This window comes from Alternaria triticimaculans (genome assembly GCF_023758025.1).
Source record: "Alternaria triticimaculans strain BMP 0046 chromosome Unknown scaffold_1, whole genome shotgun sequence".
NCBI classification, from domain to species: Eukaryota; Fungi; Ascomycota; class Dothideomycetes; order Pleosporales; family Pleosporaceae; genus Alternaria; species Alternaria triticimaculans.
The window spans coordinates 485241-510858 of NW_026055958.1; the positions used below are offsets into that span (position 1 = coordinate 485241).

The 25618-nt window shown below is 53.2% G+C and overlaps 11 protein-coding genes across 11 annotated transcripts; 6 read left to right on the forward strand and 5 right to left on the reverse strand.

The window, feature by feature from the left end:
• Positions 1-2587: 2587 nt before the first annotated feature.
• On the reverse strand, positions 2588-3586 carry J4E78_000167 (uncharacterized protein; the record flags this gene model as incomplete). Its single annotated transcript, XM_049360833.1, has 1 exon — positions 2588-3586. The coding sequence occupies one exon, from the start codon at positions 3584-3586 to the stop codon at positions 2588-2590; it is 999 nt and encodes a 332-aa protein (XP_049226116.1).
• A 2958-nt stretch (positions 3587-6544) lies between these two features.
• Positions 6545-8203, reverse strand: J4E78_000168 (uncharacterized protein; the record flags this gene model as incomplete). Its single annotated transcript, XM_049360834.1, has 2 exons — positions 6545-7735; positions 7793-8203. 2 exons carry the CDS (start codon positions 8201-8203, stop codon positions 6545-6547), a joined length of 1602 nt encoding a protein of 533 aa, XP_049226117.1.
• Positions 8204-8465: 262 nt separating this feature from the next.
• YAH1 (mitochondrial matrix iron-sulfur protein) lies at positions 8466-9136 on the forward strand (the record flags this gene model as incomplete). The annotated part of the gene is made up of 2 exons (XM_049360835.1): positions 8466-8734; positions 8788-9136. 2 exons carry the CDS (start codon positions 8466-8468, stop codon positions 9134-9136), a joined length of 618 nt encoding a protein of 205 aa, XP_049226118.1.
• Positions 9137-9404: 268 nt separating this feature from the next.
• On the reverse strand, positions 9405-10451 carry J4E78_000170 (uncharacterized protein; the record flags this gene model as incomplete). The annotated part of the gene is made up of 1 exon (XM_049360836.1): positions 9405-10451. The coding sequence occupies one exon, from the start codon at positions 10449-10451 to the stop codon at positions 9405-9407; it is 1047 nt and encodes a 348-aa protein (XP_049226119.1).
• Positions 10452-10656: 205 nt separating this feature from the next.
• On the forward strand, positions 10657-12324 carry J4E78_000171 (uncharacterized protein; the record flags this gene model as incomplete). The annotated part of the gene is made up of 2 exons (XM_049360837.1): positions 10657-10734; positions 10783-12324. 2 exons carry the CDS (start codon positions 10657-10659, stop codon positions 12322-12324), a joined length of 1620 nt encoding a protein of 539 aa, XP_049226120.1.
• A 1306-nt stretch (positions 12325-13630) lies between these two features.
• On the reverse strand, positions 13631-15187 carry J4E78_000172 (uncharacterized protein; the record flags this gene model as incomplete). The annotated part of the gene is made up of 1 exon (XM_049360838.1): positions 13631-15187. One exon carries the CDS (start codon positions 15185-15187, stop codon positions 13631-13633), a length of 1557 nt encoding a protein of 518 aa, XP_049226121.1.
• Positions 15188-15558: 371 nt separating this feature from the next.
• Positions 15559-16615, forward strand: J4E78_000173 (uncharacterized protein; the record flags this gene model as incomplete). Its single annotated transcript, XM_049360839.1, has 2 exons — positions 15559-15667; positions 15714-16615. The coding sequence occupies 2 exons, from the start codon at positions 15559-15561 to the stop codon at positions 16613-16615; spliced, it is 1011 nt and encodes a 336-aa protein (XP_049226122.1).
• A 499-nt stretch (positions 16616-17114) lies between these two features.
• Positions 17115-18812, forward strand: J4E78_000174 (uncharacterized protein; the record flags this gene model as incomplete). The annotated part of the gene is made up of 1 exon (XM_049360840.1): positions 17115-18812. The coding sequence occupies one exon, from the start codon at positions 17115-17117 to the stop codon at positions 18810-18812; it is 1698 nt and encodes a 565-aa protein (XP_049226123.1).
• A 490-nt stretch (positions 18813-19302) lies between these two features.
• Positions 19303-20673, forward strand: J4E78_000175 (uncharacterized protein; the record flags this gene model as incomplete). The annotated part of the gene is made up of 2 exons (XM_049360841.1): positions 19303-20219; positions 20271-20673. The coding sequence occupies 2 exons, from the start codon at positions 19303-19305 to the stop codon at positions 20671-20673; spliced, it is 1320 nt and encodes a 439-aa protein (XP_049226124.1).
• Positions 20674-21448: 775 nt separating this feature from the next.
• On the forward strand, positions 21449-22796 carry J4E78_000176 (uncharacterized protein; the record flags this gene model as incomplete). Its single annotated transcript, XM_049360842.1, has 4 exons — positions 21449-21452; positions 21490-21722; positions 21773-22603; positions 22659-22796. The coding sequence occupies 4 exons, from the start codon at positions 21449-21451 to the stop codon at positions 22794-22796; spliced, it is 1206 nt and encodes a 401-aa protein (XP_049226125.1).
• A 71-nt stretch (positions 22797-22867) lies between these two features.
• Positions 22868-25583, reverse strand: J4E78_000177 (uncharacterized protein; the record flags this gene model as incomplete). The annotated part of the gene is made up of 3 exons (XM_049360843.1): positions 22868-25215; positions 25269-25496; positions 25559-25583. The coding sequence occupies 3 exons, from the start codon at positions 25581-25583 to the stop codon at positions 22868-22870; spliced, it is 2601 nt and encodes an 866-aa protein (XP_049226126.1).
• Between the last annotated feature and the right edge of the window lie 35 nt (positions 25584-25618).

Below are 25618 nucleotides of genomic sequence, written 5' to 3' on the forward strand. Positions count from 1 at the left end.
GTGGGGCAATACGTGCGATCAGCAATTATATTTTGCTTCTGCTGTATCGACTTAACTTGTTGGCATTTGCACTACCGGTAATGCATAGGCTGTAGGGTCTCGCGATCGCCGACACTACCGCATCTTTGTAGTCCTCGAGTATGAGGCCATTTGCTGTCAGTCGTAATTTGCAAAGACTTTGAGATTAAATAAGAATGGAAATTTGTTCGACATACCCGGAGTGATGCGGATGCCCCAGCTGTTGGCGGGCGCGTGTTCTCGATGAACTACCTAGGTAGACCTCTGGAATTGTGACGTCACACCCAGCACGTGCCAGCAAGGCTATCCTCCGGCGCGCCTCCCCAACTAATGGTTCTTCACATCATCACTTCACAACCAAAACACCATCAGATGAAGTCTGCCGTGGTATGAAGCTCAGTTGGTAGCCACCTAATCGCATGTCGACATCCGCGGGGACCGGGGTTGGGCAACAAGGGATTGCCTATTGTAGCCTAGCATGCATTCAGCACTGCGGCACAGCAATCGTATCCGACATGTCTCTCCAGTCATAAGACGGCCTTATCCACGATGTTTGCGATTACTCTCTACGAGTTTTGATCCCTACATTCTCCCATCTTTGAGCTTGCGTTTGAGACCCGCACGCGCAGCTCAACACACCTGAAACATTCATAATATATATACCACTTCGCGATCACGATGCAAGCCAGCTCATCTACGAACGTACCATCGGGTACCGGGAGACTCGAGGCTTTTTGCGCTTCACTATCGGCACTCACACAAGCTAATCGGGCACGTCTCGCCGGCGCGGGTGGTATTCCTACTACTACGTCTGTTTCAGCTCAAACCGCCGAATTGTCTAGCAAAGGCAACGGCAAACGTAGAAGACGCGATTCTTATAGCAAGACACCAAAGACGCGAAAGACGCGCACACTGAAAGACCTTGTGAGGGTATGCAAAGAGCTCGGAGACACGAGTGACAAATCGCAATTGCTTGATCGGTGGAAGACGGTGCGCAAGTGTGCTCACCATGTCAGATTGCGATACATTACACACGAGCTCGTGCTTGAGCTGGAACAACTCTGTACAGATCTCAAGACCCAAGGAGGAGCTTCCGGCAAAGTCCGGGATCTTGCCAGAGAACGGTATTGGGAGGCTGATTCGCCTCTAACAAGCAAAGGTATGTTGAAAAGCTTTCACCTACTAAGATATTGGATATTTGCTTATTGCTATGATCAGAAAACCCACTAGAAGAAGATGCGCTGGTGTCTCACTGGACCCCACTCCAACTCAAAAGCTGGGCTCTTTACTTGGAATCTCAACTCCTGTTCGCCAGTTTCGGTGTAAGAATCAGCCTTGTTCAATACGAACATCTCTCAAACAAAGGCGAAGATAAGATGGCTGCGTCGTTTTGGATCGCTGTCATGAAAAGGCTCGATACCCCTGGACGTCATAAATACCTGGGCTCTGCTGTGGATGTTATCGATACCTATTTTGGCGATGACTGGGACTTAGCATCAGAAGTCAGTGATTCAGACGATTTGGACTCTAATTTTGACGACGACGACTACGCATGGTTCGCAGGTTACAGACTCAGCCCAAACGTCGACATCCCCATAGCGCGTTTTACATCACGCGTTTGTCTCGAGTTGAAGCGAATGGCCCAGGTACCGCGCGGCAATGTCAGAGCCTTTCCACTTGCTCTCATATTGCGCATGGACGTTTTGGGAAGAGCGCGACTGAACTTGTTCGAGCGCTCCGTGCCGGTCGATGAAATAGAGGCATTCCTCCAAATTCTACTGAGCCAGGAGCCCAGAGCCGAGCCGTATCCAGAACGCCCGCTGGACTGTGCCCATGCGTTTCTCTATCTAAACTATTTCATCACGGGTGAAACATTCGGTAAGATATCAACTTAAACACGTAATCAAATCAACTAATTTGATATGTCCTTGTCAGGTATGAATGCCCTCCATTTCCAGGGACCTCTCATCAATGCCTTGTTACCACTTGTGTCGCGCGATTTGCGGCGAGAGTATCGACGGAATCTCAACCTGGCTTTTGGTCGACGACTACCAGCTGAACTGTACGAGGAGATACTAGATCGCATCGAAAATGCGCATGATCTTCCCAAGGACCAAGCAGACTGGAAAGAAAAGTTGAAACTGATGCAAATCCACTGGGATCCTTTGTCGATTAATGGTCAACCATTCGAGTTCTGAATGGTGACATTATTGCATGTTTCTATCGTTTCAGGTTTTGCTGAATACCAAGGCCCATAATTTGGGCAGATGGCTATAGAGATGGAAAGAACCTTTACTTTACTGTACACCTGTCTTCAGTATTCTTATTCACTCTCATACGAAAAATGCACAGGAAAAGGGAATCTGGAATAAAGACTAATGATGTGATATTGCTATGATACAGGATTGAACCACATCCACCAGGCAAGCAGAAAGTTAAAGGGGTGTTCTACTAGAGAACCCGTGCCCAAGAAAACAGAGGCTCACTAATGCAACGCCTCGCTTATAGACACAAAGAATGGGAAGTATACACAAATCTCCGAGTAAATCCTAGCACACGAGCTAGCTTCTTAGACACACTGGGAGTACCAGTCGTTGGCAGCCTTGCAGCTACCCTTGGCGCAGCACTTAGCACCGGTGAAGCCCTTGCCACCGCACTGTCCGTACATGGAAGCGCAGCCAGCAGCAGGGGCAGCCTCCTTGGTAGGGGCAGCAGGAGCAGGAGCGACGACAGTGGCCATGGTGGACTTAGCAGGGGCAGCGGGGGCGGCAGGGGCAGGGGAGGCCTCCTCCTTGGCGGGAGCAGAGGAAGAGCCACCAGCGGCAGCACCGCCCTTCCAGACAGCAGGGCCGGGCATGGGGAAGGCCTTGCGACCGTTGTAGATGCTGAAGTTGGCGTAGGGGTCGGTGGCCTTGTAAGCACCGGGGAACTTGACCATGGGGCCAGGCTTGCCGCTACCACCGCCGGTAACCTTGACCTGCATGCAGGAGACGTAGTGCTCGGGCTGGTTGACGTGGGAGCGGTGAACACCAATGTGCTCGAAGCGGACGAGGTACTCGCCGTCGGGGGTGTCCTTGGGGATGGTGGCAGTGACAGTGTCCTTGTTGTAGGTGCACCAGGAGTTGCTGGTGAAGTCACCGCTGCCGCAGTCACCCTCATCGAAGATCTTGAACCAGTCGCCAGATCCGTCGTATGACTGGACGCTGCCGGGAGCAGCGGACATGTAGACCAGGGCAGGGCCCGGATGCTGGAACTTGGCACCAACGCCGAGCTTGGCGGTAACGTCGTCGCCGGCCTTGACGGTTAGGACCTGGACCTTGCCGCCAGTCTTAGCGGCACCCTGGTTGCAGACGATGTCGGGACCGTCGGCGGTGGAGCCATCACGGATGTCGGCGGCCGGGTTGGAGGAGAACTTGATGGGGTTGTACGCGACCTTGCGAGTGGAAGGGCGGACATATTTGAATTGCGGCTGGGCAACACCACCAATGAGGTTGGTGTCAAAGAAGTAGTGGGCGGTGGCCACTTGGGCGACGGCGCTGAGAACGATGGCGGAGGCGGAGAACTTCATTCTGGCTAGCAGTAATGAAACTTGTGTAGTAAGTGGTAAAAAGAAGTGAAGGAACGAATGTAAAGTGCTGAAAAGCGAGTGTAGAAAGCGATTGAAACGAATGTATTGCTTGCTGGTGAGTTGTAGATGTTGGACGGTCGTCCTGATTCTTATATCAAAAGTCCTCCACGCATTGTACCAAACATCTTCATGCAAGCCAGGCGCCTAGACACCGGTGACCTGGTTCCCAACGGACGACAATTTCCCGTTGTAGCAATTCCAGGAGATAGGATGTTGGTTTCATCGACAAGTACAGTCTTCCTTCCGTGATTGTGGGTGTTCTGGATCGCTTGGGAAGTGGACATGACCGTGATCCTTAGGCCGTTCTAAGCGTAGCAGCGCTTGTGAAAACATGCGACTCATTGAAAGGAGGCACGGAAGCTGCTGGTTCGGAAAGTAAAGTCAATGCGGATGTGATTTCTACGGGTCCTGCCAAGGTCGTTTACTGACACTTCATTGCAGTCCGCGATGTGACGAAACACTGGTCTCCTGTGTGGAATGCTTGACAGGCGTAGCGCCGTTTCGTTTAGAAACACTTGACGCCCATTTCGTCCAGAAAAGTGTTAGAAAGAGGAATTCCATGGCTGTGATTCGGTGGTTGCGTGCACGGACCAGGAGTTGAGTGCCGGTGGTTATACTTCGTAACGTACGGGCCGCTGTCTGTCAACACCAGCTCCACCCGATGCCGATGCCTAGCATGCCGTGTGGAAAGTTTGCGCGACCGCCGTCGTTGCCACCATGTCGGACCCGCTAGTGGAGCGGAATGTGGACGTCGGGAGTTGCGCGCAAACGATATCAGATCGTTCAGAGAGTGACCGCGATAGACCCGCTGACAGGTGCCAAGGCATGTGAGATTCTGTGAGATTCTGTGAGAACTCTTGAAGTCTCTTGTGGCGTGACAAGCCGGAAATTTGATTGCAACGTCCGGATAGCGTTTCCTTGTGTTGCCCAGGTGTGGTACACAATCTGCGGTGCATGAGCATTGGATACGTTAGATACGCGATAAGGCAGAAATTTCACTGCAATGCGTTTCATCTGGCAAGAGAAGGGAACGGAGTGGGGCTGTTCAAGGAACAGCTAGTTGTGACATGTAACCCAGTTCATGTTATTTCACAAGGAAACATTCCGTTTGGCTGGGTCTCTTTTCCTCGGGTTCGACCAGCACGCTCGGGTAGTGAGCCGAACGCGAGCGCCTCGCTTTCGTTGTATCCGATATTCTCATTGATGGAACTCCTGGAATCCATGCCGTTCAGCGCGTGGCCACTGCGCCCCCTGATCCCTCTGTCGTTGGGCGGAACCGCACGTCACTCAGGGATGTTCTCTCAGTCTGGGCACCCGCCTTATCCTCCGTAATATGCATGCCGTACAAGATTTCTGTGCCTGGTATGATGATATTTTCGGGGCGCGTTGTCTTGTCTCTTCCATCATCCTGTTTCTGTAGACCAGGAAGGCTGAACTTCATGTTTTTGGAGTTCACTTTGCCTCCCACCACATAATCAAGGAAAAGGCGATTCGGCCTTGACTTCATGTCGCCGTAAAGAAGCTCTTGGTCGTAGTCATCTGCATGGTGGTGAGGAGCTAGTCTCACATTGAGTTCGTTCAGATGTAGAGGGAAAAGCCCAGCGACTGAGTTATAGCAACAGCGGGATCCTCGATCAGCGCGCGGTACTCGTGCAAATACTGTCACACGCCGTGAGATGTGAAATCGAGGCGTGGATGATACCACACAGACAAACATGCTTGGCTCGTGGCGACAGGGTTCTGCATGCTCGTTGACGTAGTTGTCGAGATCGAAGGCAGGACTAAGTTCGTCCAACATATTTTTCTGCAGCTGCCTACGGCTGAAGAATGCCTCAATGAAGTCGATGCCAAGCTCGGGCGAGGTGCGCATGTGATGGCATATCAACAGGCGTATTTATGAGGGCAGTGACAGCAAGCGACTTGCTGACTGAATACTCATGGGGCAAATTGGTAGATTTCTTTCCAAAAACCTTATCTCTGTGACATCAGCGCTATGTGCGACTCTGACTGTATTGCCGCTCAAGTTTACCTGTGAGACCATAGTTGAGAACTCATCATTGTCGGCTGGGTGGATTGAAAGCGAGGAGGGATTTGACATGTTGGTAGATCTTCCCAGGCGTGTATGTATAAATGACGAACCGAGTACGCTTTGACTCAGACTGCGGTCTGGTCCTTCGGGCAGGTCATTGAGATGGTACTTTGGTATACGCTATGATTGCGATAGCTTCGATGTGTGTATGAATGATGGAAGTCTACGTGTCGAAATCTTATCTAGCTTCGATATCTGAGGTGTACCACAGTTGAAGAGCCAATCGAAGCTGACACTCACAATCAACACGTGGTGGTCGCTGATAAGAGGTGAGGTGGTACGGTACTTCCATGTAGGGGAACCGCTAGACTGCCTTAGGCTAGATAGTCAAGACAAGCAATACCATCGGGGTTTTGGGCACTCCTCTACGTGCTGGGCTTTACTGCTACGCAATGATAGTATGTTTTTATGAGAGGATCTTCAACGGCCTTGTATTGCGTTTGCGACATTCACGTGGTGCAATCGACCCGCTTTTGTTGAGGTGGCATGCCGTGCGCTGTACGACTTTCCACTTCCAGATACCGTTGTTAGTTTTTAGAAAAATGAAAATCACAACACTACTCTATCTGGCTGGGCTACACAGCCATAGCATGGCGGGGAAATCTATCGAATAAAATGATGTGATGGAAGAATTCAAAAACCATTGAAATATCGAGTCGGGTGAACAGGAAATATTCGTTCAGCATCAGCTAAGAGTGGTGTATATAGCATCGCCCAACATGCGGATACGAACATCGTGATAAAACAACATAATCTACCAAATAACATCATCGCTCAAGTGCCTAGTGTTTGACTTGCAATATCACAGTCTAGAACTCACCGCCGCCACCTCCAAGAGCAGCAGCACCCCAAATCCCCACCAGCCCCCAAACACCCACTCTCCATCCTCTCCAAAGCCCATGCATACCTTGGCCCTTCCTTGTGCGCGGCGGCCTTGAAAAGCCCATCGCCTTTGCACTAGCTGCCTTAGCAGCATTCGGAGTCGAAACACTGATGCCTTCCTCGCGAGCGATGAACCACATAGTGCCCAGCACACCCCTGTACTGACCCGGCTCCACGATAGTCTTGAAGCTCTGGTCAGAGGAACTTGGTTTGTCCAGACCATACGCTGGGCTCTTAGCACGGCTGGGTGGGGCCTGGTACTCAGATGCGAGGCGCTGGGTTTCGTGGTCCTGGAGTGCGGCGACCTGGCCGCGGCGAAGGACGGTCTCGAGAGGAAGGCGGATGAAGAGCTCAGATATGGAGGAGAGGAATGTGCTGAAGGAGTAGGTGGTCGGCGTAAGGATAGGGTCGATGCTGAGCGTTGAACGGAGGAAGAGCGGTGTTGAGGAGGAAATGAGAGTGGGGACGCAGGCGTGCATTACGGTAGCTGGGAGGAGGCTGGGGGCGACGGAGAAGGAGGGCAGAAGGGAAAGGCATGGGTATATAGATCGTGGAGAGGATGAGATGGGGGTGATGATGAGGCGTGTGCGCACCATGTCGAGGGGTGCGAGGAGGGTGGCTGCGATGGCTGTAGCAGCGACTGCAACACCCAGGGACGTCAGCGGGCTTGGACTGTCCAGGATGTCTAGCCCCCCAATTCCACTTCCTGCTGAGCCTACAAGCCCTGGGTCTGGTATGTTCAGCAGAGCTGATATCAGACTCCTGAACCAGCCCTCAGTCGTCTTGAGCAGGAAGTTGTAGATGAAAGTGCAGTTGGTGCCCTTCCACACACCCCACGCAGATTCCTTCTGCCACAATTGTCCTATGACTTCGAGGAGTGAGTCTGGACGCTTGAGATCTAGTTTCCGTACGGCGGATGGTGGGGGACGAGTGGGTGTTCGTGACCGGGATCGGCTATCGAGCCGTCGCTGGCGTCGCCGTGGGGACCTCGATTCTGAGACGCCGGATCGTGAGACAGACGGTGAATATGGCGACGGCGACGTGGGGTTCATGCGCGGGGCAGTGGATGTGAAGTATCCTGGCGAGTCCTCGTCAGACTCCTCATCAGAGGGCGGGTACTGTATCGATTAGCCCACATTCACATGTCAAATGCCCCTCCGGTGCCCAATACATACATCCTCAAACTTTCCGCTTGCGAAGCTCTGGGGTCTGCTCTTATGGCCAAACTCCTCCCCCGTCAAGCCTGCCAATTGTCCCTTTGCCTCGTGTATCTGCAAGATCGTCTTTGCGACCTCGAATGGTTGGGCGAGCAGGACGCTCGTGTAGTTCCACAGAGCATGATCGAGCAGTTTCTTCGCATGCCCGGCTACGGTAGGCGAGGCTTCTGGAAAGTACGAGTCATAGTCTAGGTCGGAAAGAATGTCGCGTGCCTGACTGCCCAGACTCGATTTGCTACTGTTGCTGGGCTTGAAAGCGGGCGGTAATGACGAGGACGTCTGGTTCTGCGGGACGTCGGGCGGCGGGCCAATAGAGGGCGGGATGTAGTAGGGTCGTAGGGGGTTCGGGGCATCGCGAGAGGTCGCCATTCTATCTGTCGTTTTTGGGGTAAAGATTACGTGAGGCTGGCGATGTTTATCGTTTTCTTACCCGCGGTGGTGGATGCGCTGGGTAGATCGACCGGGGTCACGCATGGCCTGTGCGTCAACATTTCTGACGTCTCACAGCATTCGGAATTATCGGCGCATTCACTCGTTGTGACACGGCAAACACTGCAACCCCTTCGCTTCCGTGTCTCCTTCTCCTATTAGACTGCAATCTCGGCCGGCTAGCGAATATCAATTCGGCATCATGGCTGCTAGAAGAGCTTGTGTGAACGCCTTGGAGGGGAGGATAGCGGGCGCAAGAGGCGCATCGTCGAGTCCGAGGAGGTTCGCCAGCAATTGGACGGCAGCGATATGTCGGAGATCGATTCAGACACAGACATCGGCAGTGTCTACGCTATCAACATCGACTATTCTTAAAGCAACAAGCCCGTCATGGCTTCAGAGTCGCCGCCAATTCTCCTCGTCGCCCGCATCCCGCCACGGTCACCTGGACCCACCCCGACCGGGTGAAGAGTGCGTCAAAACATGTCACAACTGTAGCAACTTCAACCACTGACGCCTTCTAGACGAAAAGTCACATTTGTAGACAAGGACGGCCATGCCTCCACATTCGAAGTAGCCGACGGCGACAACCTCCTCGACATCGCACAGGCCAACGACATAGAAATGGAGGGCGCATGCGGTGGATCTTGCGCATGCTCAACATGTCACGTCATAGTCGAAGACGAAGCCTACTACGACAAGATGGAGGAGCCGGATGATGACGAGAACGACATGTTGGATCTGGCCTTTGGACTTACCGAGACGAGTCGCCTGGGGTGTCAGGTCAAGATGAGCAAGGAGCTCGATGGACTGGTCGTGCGACTGCCGAGCATGACGAGGAATCTGCAGGCCAGCGATTTCGACAGCAAATGAAAAGAGTTGGGAGAAGAGTCGTGACATCCGCAGGGGATTTACCGGTGGGAAGACATCTTGGGGGAGATATTGCACGACATTTGTTGGAAGGCATTATTGGTCATATCGCATACAGCATTTGAGACGACATGTATTATACGAACACTCCGCTTGCAGATGAACTGGCGTTGAGTACGACTCTGAACTTATGTATAGTATATGGTATCATGAACATATCCAAACTATGTCCCTTTTGTCCCAAACGCCGAGTTGTGCATATAAGTCGCCATCAGGCCTCCACGCTACCCTCCTTCTTCTGTCCTCCTGTAATCATGTCGAGGAAACCCTGCTTGCTCATCTCCTTGACCTTCTCCTCCCTCTTGTCCATGCCGACGACCATGCCCGCCTTGCTCTCCCTCTCGGCTTGTTCACCCTTGACCTGCGCCGCTCGTACGGCGTTGAAAAGCTTGATGACACCCTTCTGTGCCGTCCGCCTGAGCTCCTTCTCCTTCGCTGATGTGGCGGCTGTGCTGACGTTGGGGTCGTTCAGGCCCAGGACGTCCTTCACGCGGCCCTTTTCTTGTGCCGCCTTCCGCTCAGCAACAATTTGTCGTCGCGCCTTCTCGCTGAGTTTCGAGTCGGCGAGCTCGCGGTTGGCAGTGGCGGCATCTTTGCTGCGGGACAGAATGGGTTCGGAGCGTTTCGATGTCGTCAGCTTCGAACCAAGAATCTTGGAGATGGAGTTGGCGAAGGCTTCGGGGTCGTTCCGTTTCCGTACTTTGCGCGCGGCCGTGGTTGATGTTTCGGAGGCATCTGATTCGGAATCGGCAATGGAGAACTCATCCGCCTCAGGTTCAGAGTCGTCCATCTCCACATCGTCTTCGGCGTCACTGGGCAATGGCGCTTCGTGGTCGACGGGCGCAGTCTTCTTCAGTGCAGACTTTGCCGGGGCTTGTGCAGGTATGCTGGCCTTGAACTTGGGCTCAGGTTTCTGCGCGGGTGCCGCTTCGACTTCCTCTTCGTCGTCGCTGGCTGAAGACTCCTCTGCCGCTGCTGCTTGCTGTGCCGCCTTCTTGGCCTCGAACTTTGCCTGTTTTCTCAGCTGCTGCTTCGAGAGTTCTTGCTTTCCGGGTAACGTCGCATTGACACCAGACGGCTGGAATGGCTCCTCGGGCTCCTGGCTGCTTCCGCGCAATGGAGCATCGCGCGCGCCGCCTTCCTCCTCGCTCGAACTGTGGTAGTTCTTCTGCTTCTTGACCTTTCTCTTCTCCTTCTTGGGCACCTTTCCGCGCAACTGCTCCTCGGTCCGTCTCCGTTTCAGCGATGTGTTGACCATGGTGGCTGTGAAAGTCGGTTTGTGTGAATGTTGCAGGTAAACCGCGTCGCAGAAAAAAGTTCCAGGCGATCGGCGTTAGTAGCCCAAATGGCCGACGGCAAGCGCGCCCCGCCATAGTGGATTCCCCACAGAAGACCACGAGAGGCACACCACCGAACACCCACAACCCTACCCCTACCATCATCTCTCCCTACCAACCGCCGCTATGGTGCTTCAGGATCTCGGGCGGCGCATCAATGCCGCCGTCACCGACCTCACGAGGTCGCCCAACCTCGACGAGAAGGTGCGCGCCCCGAGCAGGCGACTGATGATAGGTGGCTAACATGCGCAGGCCTTCGAAGCCATGGTCAAGGAGATCTCCAACGCCCTCGTCGAAGCCGATGTCAACGTCAAACTCGTTATGAACCTGCGCCAATCGATAAAGAAGGCCGTCGACTTCAAGCACCTCGCGCCGGGCGTCAACAAGAAGCGCCTCATCCAGAAGGCCGTCTTCGATGAACTCGTCAAGATGGTCGACCCCCATGCCGAGCCCTTCAAGCCCAAGAAGGGCAAGTCCAACGTCATCATGTTTGTCGGTCTCCAGGGTGCGGGTAAGACGACGACGTGTACAAAGCTGGCGAGATGGTATCAGGCAAGAGGCTTTAAGGCCTGCCTGGTGTGCGCCGACACTTTCCGTGCCGGTGCCTTCGACCAATTGAAACAAAACGCGACAAAAGCCAAGATTCCATACTACGGTAGCCATACGCAGACCGACCCTGTAGTGGTGGCGGGCGAGGGTGTGGAGAAGTTCAAGAAGGAGCGCTTCGAGATCATCATCGTGGACACCTCGGGACGACACAGGCAAGAGAAGGACCTCTTCGACGAGATGGTGCAGATTCAGAACGCCGTGACGCCCGACCAGACCATCATGGTCCTGGACGGAACAATCGGACAGGCTGCGGAGTCGCAAGCACGCGCTTTCAAGGAGGCCGCAGATTTCGGAGCCATTGTCATCACCAAGACGGACGGTGCGGCAGCAGGAGGTGGTGCCATTTCCGCCGTCGCAGCAACACATACGCCTATCGTCTTCCTCGGTAACGGAGAACACATGCTGGACCTCGAGCGTTTCGCGCCACAGGCTTTCGTCTCAAAGCTGCTCGGCATGGGAGACGTCCAAGGGCTCGTCGAACACGTACAATCACTCAAGCTTGACCAAAAGGACACAATGAAGCACATCACTCAGGGTATCTTCACAATCAAGGACCTGCGGGATCAGCTTTCCAACATCATGAAGATGGGACCGTTGTCGAAGATGGCGGGCATGATTCCCGGACTCAGCAGCATGATGGGCGGCATGGATGACGAAGAAGGCGGCACAAAGCTGAAGCGCATGATCTACATTTGTGATAGTATGACCGAGAAAGAGCTGGAGTCGGACGGAAAGATGTTCGTCGATCAACCCACGCGTATGACACGTATCGCCCGCGGCTCTGGTACCTCGGTCCGCGAAGTCGAAGAACTGCTTACACAACATCGCATGATGGCCGGTATGGCGAAGAAGATGAAGGGTGGAATGGCAAACATGCAGAAGGCACAGGGTGCGATGGGTGGAGGCAACAAGCAACAACAACTCGCGGCTATGCAAAAGCGCATGCAAAGTATGGGTGGTGGCGCAGGTGGTGCAGGCGGCGGCATGCCAGATATTGGCGCTATGATGAAGATGATGGGTGGAGGAGGAGGCGGCGGCGGCGGCATGCCCGATCTATCCGCGCTCGGTGGCATGGGAGGGGGAGGCATGCCTGATATGGGCGCCCTGATGAAGATGATGGGTGGTATGGGCGGCATGCCAGGTATGGGCGGAGGTGGAGGTGGGCAGGGCAAGGGACGGAGGTAGTGCCACAGCTAAGAGGATATCAGTTTGCGCTTTTTGATGCATAGCCGCGGCGTTCGGGTTTGATATCATATCTGGGGGTTCTTGTGTTGAGTACACGTTGTATGTCACTACTTCCACCTGCTTCATTCTCTGACCTTCTGCCTGAGTAGCAATTGTCTTGCTTATGTTTGGTTTAGAACAAGGGCTTCCGTTGATGCTCAAGGAGTAAGGCGCGTCTCGTGGCGGATACTTTGAGCTGCCCGTGGACATGTTCTGAGAGAAAACGCTGGGTAATGTAGGCACTTAGAGGTCATTTCATTGTTGACGAGACATCACCATGGCACTGTTTAGATATGCTGATCGTTAACTTCTCACTACAACATGCCCATTCACACGCGCCCCTGAGCCTACTTAACGCTGACTCTTTCTTTTTCTAAACTTCCCGACTAACCCGCACCTCCACACCCAAAACATCAGTGCCAACCCACCCAAATTCACCAAACATGTCTGTCCCAAGCAAGCAGACACAAGAGAATTCCGAAGTTTCGGATCCATCAACGCATCAAGACGATCTCTCGGATCTGCTAGCTGAATACCCATTCGGTCACATAATGACGAAGCGCGGAGCCCACGAAGTCCACGAGTTACAGGGCGTATCAATGAACCGCAAAGACCTCGTAGATCTACTAGACGCTTACGCAGCCCTAGACATCTGGTTCTACGTCCCCAACCCCTACTCTGACCTGAAACAACTAGAAGTTAACTTCTACCTAACCGACACCAACATCTCCGCCACCAACACGCGCCATGTCGTCGTCCTAGTCCACCATTTCCTCCTTACCGTAGCCACATTGCCCCACTTGGATACTCTCGTTATTAATACTGACGTTCCAGAGTCTGCGACCCAGTCGCCAGAGACTGAGCAGCTTCAAACGCGATTTGTTAAGGAGATTATGCGGGAGGTTTTTGCGTGGTTTATAGGTGGTGGGGAGAAGTTTCGAGTTATTTTGTGTACCATGGGGGAGACGGATGTTGGGGGTGGTTTTAGGCATGTTTTAAGAGAGGCTGACGGGGAGAAAGCGGGGATGAGCGTGAGCCCTTGGGAGCAAAAGTTTGGAGGAATGAAGAGGAGCGGAATTGTTTGGCGGAGGGTGGCATCTTCTGCGACCTCGATGCCGAGAAGAGCTTCCGTGTAAGCGGGCTGGTTGCCTGGGAAGCGGGGAGAAGACAAGATGTATCTGATGGAATGTGGATGTGTGGTAGAGCCTGTATAGGCTTTGTGAATGATACGAGACGTTGAAATTGCCGATAGCTACTGTATTGTTTATTACATTAGCTCCTCGCCTTTCTTGTCCATGTCTTTCTGCTGTGCCTGTTCTTTCTGATACTCTTCAAAGTCAAAGCCTAGCTCCTTCACATCTCTAATCTCCCTCCTCTTCTCCCCCATCTTTCCAAATGCCTGCCGTATCTTAGGGAAGTTCTCGCGACACCAGTACTCCCACTCGCCCCACATCGGTGGTGTCTTTCCCTTGCCTCCGTTTTCCAACCCATCCTTGCTCTCAGCGCTCAATGCCCACTTACTCATTGCGTTGATGTAGTTGGCATCTTTGGGGAACGGCAAGAGATGGAAGTTCCGTCCTGCACCCATTTCCTCCTCGATGCTTTGCTCCCAGTCGCGCATTTCAGAATGTGAGGGGAGCGAGAGACGGCCGGAATATACGCGTGCGAGGACGGCAGATTGCACTTCTGCTACTGGGAAAGGGATAACGCGTTGATTGAGGGCGAGGAAGCTTAGGGTCGGCCGAGGGGCGTAAAAGACATGCTGGTATGTATGGTTTACTCTTTCGCCGGTGGTAATGAGTTTGGGCTCTACGTCTTGCAGGAAGGGTAGGCTGTAGAAGTATCCGGTAGCAAAAACTATGGCATCGATGTCGTGTTCTTCTGTTCCGTCTTCAAGCATTACGCCTCTACTGTTAGGAAGAAACTGTTTGATAGGCGGAACTTCTCGTCTCTTCTGGTCTTCGCCTGCTGTTCCGTGGGTTGCGCTGAACATGGACTGCGATCTTGTGGACCACAAGAGCGGCGTTTGACAGAACTCAGCGATCTGGGCGCTGACGTCTGCGCCAGACGCTGAGTTTCCCACCACTATTGTCTTCTTTCCGGTGAAGTCCTCGGGCTTCCGGTAATATTTCGAATGGTTAATGCGACCGGGGTGCTGTGCAGCCCACTCTTTGATACCGGCCATGGGTGGGATGTAGGGAACTATAAAGTGGCCATTTGCTACTACAACTGCGTCATAGACTTCGGAAGTATCTTCGTTCGTAAGTAGATTACGCGTAGTTACTTCCCATGGGCTGCTGGCGACATCGAGGTCCACTGGACTGACATTGATGACTTGTGTACAGTATCGAACGAGGTCTTGCACATCCGCGGAGTAATCGTCGATATATTTAAGTACTGTCTCATGAGTAGGAAAGAGTTGACTATCCGCGGGCCAATCCAGGTCTTGGAAGCCCATTAGTCCTCTAGGTATATTCGTTTCGAGCTTTTCGTACATTGGCGACAAAAAGGAGGGAATTTTCGAAGTTCCGTTGATGCCATCCGTATCAATGTTCCCATTCATTACTGCATCTTTGGATTGCCACTCTGGTTTTTGAACGTCTTTATTGGGGTTGGTCTGAGGTATGTCGAAGAGATTCTCGTCCCGCTGTTCGCCTGTATATATCCAGATCCCACCTGATCGACTCCGTTGTTCAAACAGCACGATCTTATCAAAAGCCTTCTCAGCTCGGAGGTATTTTGCTGCCGCCACACCCGATGGTCCAGCGCCTACAATGGCTATCGTCCTAGCTCTTATTGATGTTCTACTGCTATCGGAAGACATCGTAGCAAATTTGGAGAGGGCGATAGGACAGGAATGACGGAATGAGAGCCAAGTACGCGCAGACGCAACAAAAGTTCTAGCCAAAGGGTATCTCGGAAACAGCAAGGAGACCATGGGAAGAAGTTGATGACATGGAATGACGCCGAGACATGGGAGGTGGAAAGCGAGGATCGGAGCTGATCGGAATGGCCTTCCGATCGGAACTCGGCGAGGCTGACGCGCATCATCGACTTGTGACATGAGCTTGCGCATACAACCACCGGTGGTCAATTGATGATTCGGCCCTAACCAAACTTTATTAACTCACACTCCTTGACCGTTACACCCCTCATTGACGTATTCGTCTCCTCTTCTCCCATTCCTACCCAGCAATGCTACGCACACTGCGACTTGCACGCGTTTCACCAGCCCCACGACCCGTCCGAAGCTTCTCAACCAAGATTGCAGCCATGGCACCACTGCGCATCGGCTTCGTGCCAGGTAGGCACGTCATCAATACTGTTGCATCGCCCGCTGACGGAAATAGAACACTTCTCCACACCGCTCGAGTTCGCGAAGAAGCACTACGGCCTGGACGCGAAGCTCCTCCCGTTCCCCAGTGGCACAGGGCACATGGTCACGGCCCTGCAAGCCGACGAAATCGATATCGGAGTTGGCCTTACCGAAGGCTGGATAGCGGCACTGGGAAAAGCACAGGCGGCTAAGCAGGACGCTGGCTTCAGCGTGGTGGGGACATACGTCGAGACTCCGCTCTGCTGGGCCATATCCACAGGCGCCAAGAGGGATGAGCTCAACGGAATACAAGACCTCAAAGGCAAGAAAGTCGGCGTGTCCAGGATAGGAAGTGGCAGCTATGTGATGAGCTTCGTGCTTGCCGACCAGCAAGGGTGGCTCGACACTTCGTCCAGCAGCCCACCATTCCCCGTCGAGGTGCTGAACACGTTTGCCAACCTCCGCGATGGAGTCAACGACAGCACGGCCGACTTCTTTATGTGGGAGCACTTCACGTCGAAGCGCTACTACGACAACGGCGAGATCAAGCGCATCGGCGAGATCTACACACCCTGGTCCTCGTGGAAGATCGTCGCCGCAAACCATCTATTGAACCCGAAGAACTGGAGTTCGGCACCCAACGCCAGCAAGCCAGTGCTTACTGGGGAACTCGAGGACGTCATGGACAAGATCAACAAGGGAGTCAAACACTTTGAGGAGAACCAAGAAGAGGCCGTCCAGTACATTAGCACCAAGCTCGATTACTCGGAAGAGGATGCGCGAGAGTGGTTGAAGACTGTTCGCTTCGCCAAAGATGTGAAGGGCGTGGACAAGGAGGTTGTGAACAAGACCGTTGGCATACTGCAGAAGGCTGGTGTGTTGGGCGGGCAGGTTGATCAGTCCGCTATGATCGGGCTCGAGCGACATGCGGCATGAAGCTAATCTGTGCAAACCGCTGAATATCATGCCACGCGACTCGGACAACGGTTCGCGCACCGTGCCCAATAGCTCTAGTGTCGGCAAGCACACCGTGCAATAGGATCGCCAGTGCATGGTCGGAACGATGTCAAAGCTCGGAGATTTGGGTTCCATGCTTTTTGTTTGTTATGTATTGCATATCAGTCAGAGCATCCGTCTGCAACTACCAACATACCGAAATGCCTTCACCAGTACAGTCACATCGAAGAGTCAACACAACGCACAAGGCAATGCATTCACCTGTTTCACCTCTGCAGAGTGCGACTTCACAGCACCGCGAAGCATTTATACTCGCCGGCAGGTTTTCATGGAGTGCCCTTGGAGATTCTCGCACAGCTACCTGCGCTTCGACCACCGACCTTCCACTGCAACGAACTCTAAAAGCCTTCGCCTCCGAATCCAGCCCAACACGAAGAAAGCCTACTTTCGTCAACTTCTCCCGACCACTACCCTCGCAATGCCAACCGGCATTCCAAAAGAGCTAGAGTTATCTCACCTCGACCAGCAGCCCCACATACGCGTATATGGCCGCTACTACATCATCTTTCCCTTTCCGGACATCAGTCGCGCCCATGAAGCAAAAGAGGCGCTGCACAATGGCTTCAAAGAAGTTCTGAGAAAGTTTCCATATCTCGCTGGCACTGTGGACCTAGACCCCTCTACCGACCTTCTCCGTGTGCAATACCCCGACCCCATCGATCTAGAAGCTGAAGCACGCCGTATATTCACAGTCAGTTACGACGATGCACAACATGACTACGATTCGCTTGCGAAGGACGCCTTCCTCCCAGACGAGTTGCCCGCTACTATCTTCTGCCCAAACGAACTGAAACACCACGCTGGATTGGGCGAAGATGCGTATGCCGAAAGGATGACCAGCTTTTCGAAAGGACCTTTGCCAATCTTCGCGGCGCAGGCTACCTTCATTCCTGGAGGTCTGATATTGAGCGCCTGGTGGTATCATGCCGTTATCGATGGCACTGGTAATGGAAGAATTCAAAAGATATGGTCTGATGCGGTACGAGATCTCAATGCTGGAAAGAACAAATTACCGCCAGTTCGTCCGCCTGCCAGATACTACCGTGTGCCAAGCTACAAGGATCAGCTCCAACCATTGAAGGATATCGTCAAAGAATGGAACGTCGTACCAGACCCGTCATCAGCGCGTCGAGCGCTCGCAACGCTGGTTCAGGAAGCCGATGCAGCAGGCCAGTCTATTAATACACCTGAGAAGCCATTCGCGAAGCGCTTTGAGGTCCGCGAAGGACCGGATGAAGGACCCAACAAAGTCGTTGCCGAGATGTTTCGCTTCTCATCGCAAGCTATCGAAGAGTTTCGCAACGATCTATCCATCAAAATCGGGAAGCGTGTATCTAACTTCACTGCACTGTCAGCTATCGTCTGGGCAAACGTTATACGTGCTCGCTCGAAATCGATCACCGCCTCGGGTAACACCCAGTCGACCCTTGCTGTTGTTGTAGACCTCAGAAAATTCCTTCCACTGCCCTTCTCGTCCCCGGATTATCTCGGCAACCTGGTGCTGTCTGCTACGCCTACCTTGAATCTTGACGGCGCTGCGGCCTCTCTTGAGGACATCGCAGCCAAGATCACAGACGCTCTGCACGCCATCAACGCGACATGGGTAGTCACTCAAATCAACAGCGTCCTTACCAACCCTGCCGAAGCGCAACAATCCCTTCTGAAGTTCCCCAAAGGCCCAGACCTATACATCACTAGTTGGCAAAGAATGGGAGCTGACAGGGAGTGGTGCATCCCAGGCACGAGCAAGCCAAATGCAACTGCTATTCGGCGAGCGGCATGGGTCAGCGAAGGTGGCATCGTGGTCTTGCCCAGGGAAGAAGACAAAGAAGGACAAGAGGGGGAGCCGTATGAGATCATGATCAGTCTTACAAAGGCCGACATGGAACGCTTCAGGGCCGGATTAGAAGATGCTAGATGGTTGGTCGACTCGTCATATAAGCCAGGCAAGGTCGTCACCTGGCGTGACATCTTCTCTCGCCGTCTTACCGGATTCGGACTGGCCTACGGTGGTGCGCTCTGCCTCTTGACTGTGGTGATATGTGTGTGCACTCTCTCACAGTCTGCGCGGATAGCTGGTGTTGCACAGGGCCCTGCTCAGGAAGAACTCAGGTAGATAGGCTTTGTTCAGAGTGTCGGATCTCTTATAGGTGGTCTGGCATCGGATAGGGAGTTACCCTCGTGACGACGAAGGAGGTGAAGAGAACAAGGTGAAGGCGCCTGGGATCGTGTGGCCAGAGTGGCTACACGTGCCGAATGTAACCTAAACCAGCATCTCAGGGCGTCCTCAATTGAACTACTCATGCATACTGCATAAACATCCTTTGATGTCTCCATTATTCCTAATTCGTGGTATTTGCTCCCGGCTTCGCAGCAAACGCGATCGTGCCTCGCTTGCGCGATTACCTTCACCGCTCGGACCTGTACCTGCAGTTTCATGACTAAAAGTGACGATCCTCCGCGGCATGCTACCCGCTAGCGCCCCATCAAGCATCGACCCTGAGAAAATCCAGTTGCTACATGGCACGGCCAGCTAACACACCAGCGCCCAATTATTAGGCACTATCATCACTATCGAAATACCCTACAGATTCCAATACCAAACCATGGATCCCGAAAGAGAGAGTTTGCTCTCATACCACGAGACGCAGCGTGAAAGAACACAACAGCTGCTTTCGCACGAGATCACAGCGAGTGCGCAAGCTAATGAAGATTACCCTGTTGATCATGGCAAAGTGGCGTGGATGCAGGTTCTTGGTGGATTCATTCTGTTCGCGAACAGTTGGGGCTTACCAAATGCCTTTGGCGTCTTCCAAACATACTACGTCGACACCTTGATGCCGGAGCAGGATGCGTCGCGTATTGCCTGGATCGGTTCGATACAGCTTTTCTTCACCACGATTGGCTGCTTGCCTGGTGGCATGCTGCTTGATCGGGGGTACCTCAAAAGTATCATCGCTGTTGGCACGGGCCTCGAGGTACTGGGTTTGATCCTGACTTCTTTCTTCAAGAGCTATTGGGCCATCTTCTTCGCTCAGGGAGTGTGCATGGGTATCGGAAGCGGTTTGATGGCGATAGTGCCCGTCGCTGTGCTAGCCATGTTCTTCGAGAAAAAACGCATGCTGGCTACTGGTCTTGCATCGACTGGTGCTAGTGTTGCTGGTATCGCTTACACTCTCTCCTTACGCTCGCTCTTCCTCAACGTCGGGTTTGCGTGGGCTGTTCGCATCTTTGCGCTCATCATACTGGTGACCAACGCCGTCGCTTTTGTGGTGATGCGCTTGCAGCTCCAGTACGGATCCAAGGGCTCCAGCTTCGGCTTTCACCACTTCAAAGATCTGCCATACACGATCTTTGTCGTCGCATTCACGCTGTTCGTCGCGTCCTCGTTTGTGCCGTTCTTCTTCATCCAGGAGTACGCTATCAAGCTCGGTGTGTCGAAGGATATGGCATTTAACTTGTTGTCGATCATGAACGCCGCCAATATCTTTGGGCGTTTTGTGCCAAACTTCATCGCCGATAGGTACGTTCTCATCATCCAGTCTTCGCAATAGCCCAGTACTCACAACTTTAGGTACGGCGGTGTCAACACCCTACTTCCTCTCACCGTCGCCTGCATCATCACCCTTTGCATGCTACCCCTCGCTCAGGAATTGAACGGTCTCATCGCTGTCAGCATCGTGTACGGCTTCCTTTCTGGTGGCGTGATTATCATCCCTGGGCCAACCCTCACCTCCCTATCTCCCAACAAAGCCTCCATCGGCGTACGTCTCGGATTGGCGTATCTAGTCGCTGCTTTCGGTGGGCTGCTCGGTAACCCTGCCATGGGCGCACTCAAGGGCGAGGGAAACGGTGCGGTAGAGAACTTCAAGGGTGTATGGTTCTGCGCGGCAGGCGTAATGGGTGTGGGTGCCGTAGCTCTTATCGCCACGCGATGGATCAAGTTGGATAGCATGTGGGCTGCAGGCATAGTATGAGGTTCGACGGGAAAACCTCAACTCTGAACTTCCTAAAAGGCAGGTGGTGGTAGAAGAACGTCAGCTTACCGTGGCTTATCTAATCGCACCCAACCGTGCAGGCTGGATTGGTGTTGTCTACGCAGCCAATCATATACTGCTCCCGATTCGATCTTCAGCGGTAGTCGCGCATGAGGCAGATTTCTGAAGATCTGGATCACTTGATAGCTGCCATGTAGCACTGCATCCCGAATAGGAAATGTTCCGCATTCAGTCGACACAGTATGGAACGAAGACGATATATAAGATGAGATACCGTCAGCATACCCTGGAGTGCCACTAGCATCTTAGTCACAGATTCAGTGCCTACCGGCAAGCGAAAATGCTACTCTTCGCCTGCACCACTCTCTTCCTCTCAATCCTCTCCACTCTCCCAATCACACGCGCCGCATTCTACTACCCCACACCCACACGCTCCTTCCTCGAACATATCCTCGTAGACAACTGGGGCGCCTACGCTTCGAATTTCTCTTCAGCAATCACACCCTGCACGAATTATGTTTCGCAGACCGGTACTACAGGGCGAAACAGTGGTCGCACCACCGCTGCCCAATGGATGCGCGTTATGTTCCACGACTTTATTACCGCGAATGTAAGTGCGGGCACGGGAGGTATCGATGCTAGTATTGGGTTCGAGACAGCGAGGGAAGAGAATAAGGGGAGTGCGTTTAACGATAGTTTTTCGTTTTGGAGGCCGTTTGTTGGAGAGGGGATTTCTAGTGAGTGCATCGCCCTGATGAGTATTTGGTGATGGAAGTGGTGCTGACGAAGCGGTAGTGGCTGATCTTGTTGCGCTCGGCACGGTCATGTCGACAAATCTGTGTGGAGGCGCGCAGATGCCGTTTCGATCTGGCCGCGTTGATGCAATTGAAGCAGGAAAGACGACGGGAGTCCCAGCACCAGAGACGGATCTAGAAGAGACGTTACTTTTCTTCGAGCGCGCGGGGTTCGACATGGTGGATGCTATTGGGCTCACGGCTTGCGGACACACTCTTGGCAGCGTCCACCACGTAGGTTTCTGGCTGTCATTTGATTGGGCAACACTCACTCATCGGTGTAGGGCGGTTTCCCGGAGGCTGTAGACGAGAGCTTCGTCACGCCCAATAATACGAATGGCGGTAGTAACTTCGACACTACACGCGGCGTCTTCGATCCGAACGTTCTCGGCGAATATCTCAATGGCACAGGTACCAAGGGAGGACCATTAGTGAACTCCTACAACGACACGATGAACTCCGATAAACGGCTTTACGAGAGCGATAAGAATGCGACGATGCATGCTCTATTCGCGCAAGGAACAGGCTTTCTTGCTACGTGTGCCGAGCTCATGGGCCGAGCCATCAACACCGTGCCTGCTGGTGTTCAGCTCTCCGAGCCAATTACTGTCATGCCGGTCAAGCCTGTGAATGTCACCTACGACTTCAGCGAGGACGGAAAGTTGATGCTTTCGGGCAAGATCAGAATCCTCACACCGGCAGGCAGCTCACCCCCGCAATCACTAACTCTTCGCATGAGCGACGACGAGACGAAACTAGAACGAGAAGTGGACACGGGAAGCTCAGTATTTGGTCGCAGTGGTAGTGAGTTCGGAACTACGACTTACTTCCCATTCTCGCTTTCTGGACCCGCCATTCAGAATGCTACGTCTTTCTCCTTCCAGGCACCTGATGTACCGGAACAGACTTTTCGGATCGATAGCCAGGCATTCGTCGTTCCAAGCCTAACAGTTCTGAGCGGCACAGCACTCAATGTGACAGTTGCCGACTGCCAAAAGAGCTCGTGTGAAGATTTGACCATCCACGTTTCCGCCCCAACAACACAGCGTGGCACGTTGGCGCCGAAGATGAGTGAGTTGGATATGGTACTGAGTGAAGTGAAAAAGGAAAGAAGGGTGTGTACAATGTGCCAGGGGCAGATTGTCCTGCCCGATGTGCCGACTGGGCTAGTTACTGTCGAAACTTCCAGGGAAGGGAAGCTCGTTGACACCCTTTTGGTTAATGGAGGGCAAGCTGGCTGGTAAGGTGAAGGGCCCTGAACTCGTGTCGCCTCTTGCTGCATTCACGCTGTTGAACTTTGAAGACTAGATGACTTTCAATACAATGTATGTTTCTACCCTAAAAGGTTTTCTTCTAGATTGCGACTCATATGACAATGCCTACAGCGACGATGTTGACAGTGACCACGGCCGCTCACCAACATCCCACTTCTTAGGCTCTTCACCCATATGAAACACCAACTCGCCTCCTTCCGCAACCTCGCTATGCTTCAACCAAGCTCGATCGAGTTCCTGACCGTTCCAGGTAACCTTTTGCGGGTAATAGCTTGTGCTTGACAGGTTCTGGGCCCGAATAGTCAACGACGTCTCGACTGCCGTTCCACTAAAAAGCGAAACCTTGAGCCAAGAAAATCGGGGAGCAGAAAGAAGGTAAAGCGGCTGGGCAGACACCGGATACATGCCCATGAGGTTGAATACCAGCCAACTGGGTAGAGCACCGCCGTCGATGTTTCCGGGGTATCCGTTACGGTCATCGCTGTAGAAGTCGTCGACGATAGCTCGAGTCCGATTAACTGTCATCCAGTTCATGCCAGGTACGTAGTTGTAGAGGAATGGCGTTGCAAAGGATGGTTCGTTCCCTGGGTTGAAGAGAGCAGAGCCGGCATCGTTGTTTGCGCCGACTGATGTACCGAAGCCTGGAATGAAAGAGGCGTCTAGCCGACGGACGAAAGGCTCGTCACCGCCCATCAGATCTATGACTTTGGCCATGTCGTGTGGTGCGACACTGAATGCAGTCTCCCAAACCTTGGCTTCGTAGATGTCTGCATCCCAACCGCATGTTCCGCAGCTCAGCGGGTCATACGCCGTGGTGTTCCACGTCCCATCCGCGTTTCTAGGGCCTGGGAAGCCAGTGAATGTACCCGTGCCGTTGAGAGTTGTGTTTGCCATGGGATTCCATTGGTTCTGCCACCAGCTTGCTCGTTCGCGCATCTGATCGATGTCTTCCTGGGACTTCATTAGTCCAGCTGCCATGCTGTAGATCGCGAAGTCGTTCTGCGGGTACTCAACGCCACGAGAAACACTGCGGGTGTGGTTGCGCGTGATGAAGCGGAGGGAGAGATAATCGTCCAGTGCACCTCTGCCTTCCTTGGTGGCGCCGTCGAAGGCGACCGGATCAACATTGCGCTCGGGCAATACGTTCGCGTCCTTCATCACTGCTTTGTAGGCCTCTTGCCAATCAATGCCACTGTCGAGCTCACCGCGACCTGTCTCGCCGGATAGTGCATGGACACTCTTGATGAAACCGTCCGCTAGGACCATGTCTGCGTGTGTGCCGCCCTGAACACGACCATTCCAGTTTGCTGCGCGACCGGCTGGCAGGTACCCCTCTTCGGTGAAGATAGAAATGAGGCCAGAAAGGATGCGTGAGTACGGCTTCGTGAAGACCAGGTGATACAAGGGTAGCAGGGTACGATAAGTGTCCCAGAGCGTATAATGGTCATCGTAGTATGGCTTAGCTTCGTTGGACTCCCAATTAGGGCATTCGCCGGTTTTGTCAGTTGGCATCAGACCTGTTTGATACAGCCCAGAGTAAAGCATCCTCTTCAAGGTTTTGTTGTTGCTTGTCGAATGGCCATCGTCTCCAATCTGTATCTTGCTCAGGATTTTCTCTTCCCATGCTTGCCTTCCTTCGTCAACGACATCCTCGAAGGATTTCGCATCAGGAAGCTCATTTTCCACGTGAGAGCATGCCTGTGCAGCACTAATGTACGAAATGCCCAATTTGGCCTCAAGAGTAAGGGTGCCGTTGACTTGCTGCTCCTTAGGCGACCAGCTGAAAAGAGCGCCAAGGCCCATTCCGCTCCCAGCATAGGACCGGACGTCAGCATACCCGCGCGGCACAGGGCGAGACTTGAAGCTTGGTGGCGAATAAGGATTATACTGCCAGCTAAACGTGCCAGCGCCGGGAGTACTGGGAAGTTCTCCCTGAACATAGTCGGATGTTGGGGTGAGCACAGATCCTGCAGGCACACTAAAGTTCCCGCAGAAATGGATCGTATGACTTTCAGGCTGCGGCCAGCCACCCGTGTAGGTCGCTGATCCATGGTATGATGGCAATCCGTTCGAGGAAGACCCGACACGTAGCTGCCCGTGTAGGAACTTTTGAGAGTATGCCATCGAAGAATAGGCTGGCAACACGTGTGTGAGGTCGACTAGGACATGCGCATCGTGCTCGTTGGCTGACAAGGCGCCTGCCATCGTGGAATCAACGTTGAAAGTGGAAAGGTTGTTCGAAGGGACTTCTGGTTGAGGGAACGTGTATCGCATGAATCCGGTATGATTACCAGAAGTGATCTCGATCTTGATGCCGTTCTGTAGAGTCGTTGTGAAGAGGCCCACTGTTGCGGACTCCAATTCCAGACTGCGGTTCTGGGCATAGGTCATGTTGTCGGCAAGGTTAATAGACTCGAGATTGCCATACAGCGGCATCTGCGAGATCAATCCGTCTAGATCTTGTTAATACTCGTAGGCGCCTCGTTTAAGCAAGCAGAGGACTGACAAGTTGGAGCTCCGCCAGATCCGCTGACGTGCGTCATGCTCACTGCTGTTACATTCCCCAAAGGCGTATATCCAGCATTGGCGTCCACTGCACTGCCATTCGGAAGCCCAATGTAGCTCGTGTCAATGCCTGGCTTTGCCATCGCCCATGGTAAACTTGCGCCGGGGAAGGAGTTACCGCCTGCGATGGCGGAACCAGGTTTTGGGCCCACGGTACCGATCAAAGGATCTGTACGAAGTCAGATATGTCTCACATGCACTTCGTACAGTCAAAACTTACCTACGAAGGACCATAACGGTTCTTGAGATCTGCCATGACTTGGAGTCGACAAAACAGATGGTGCCGACTCG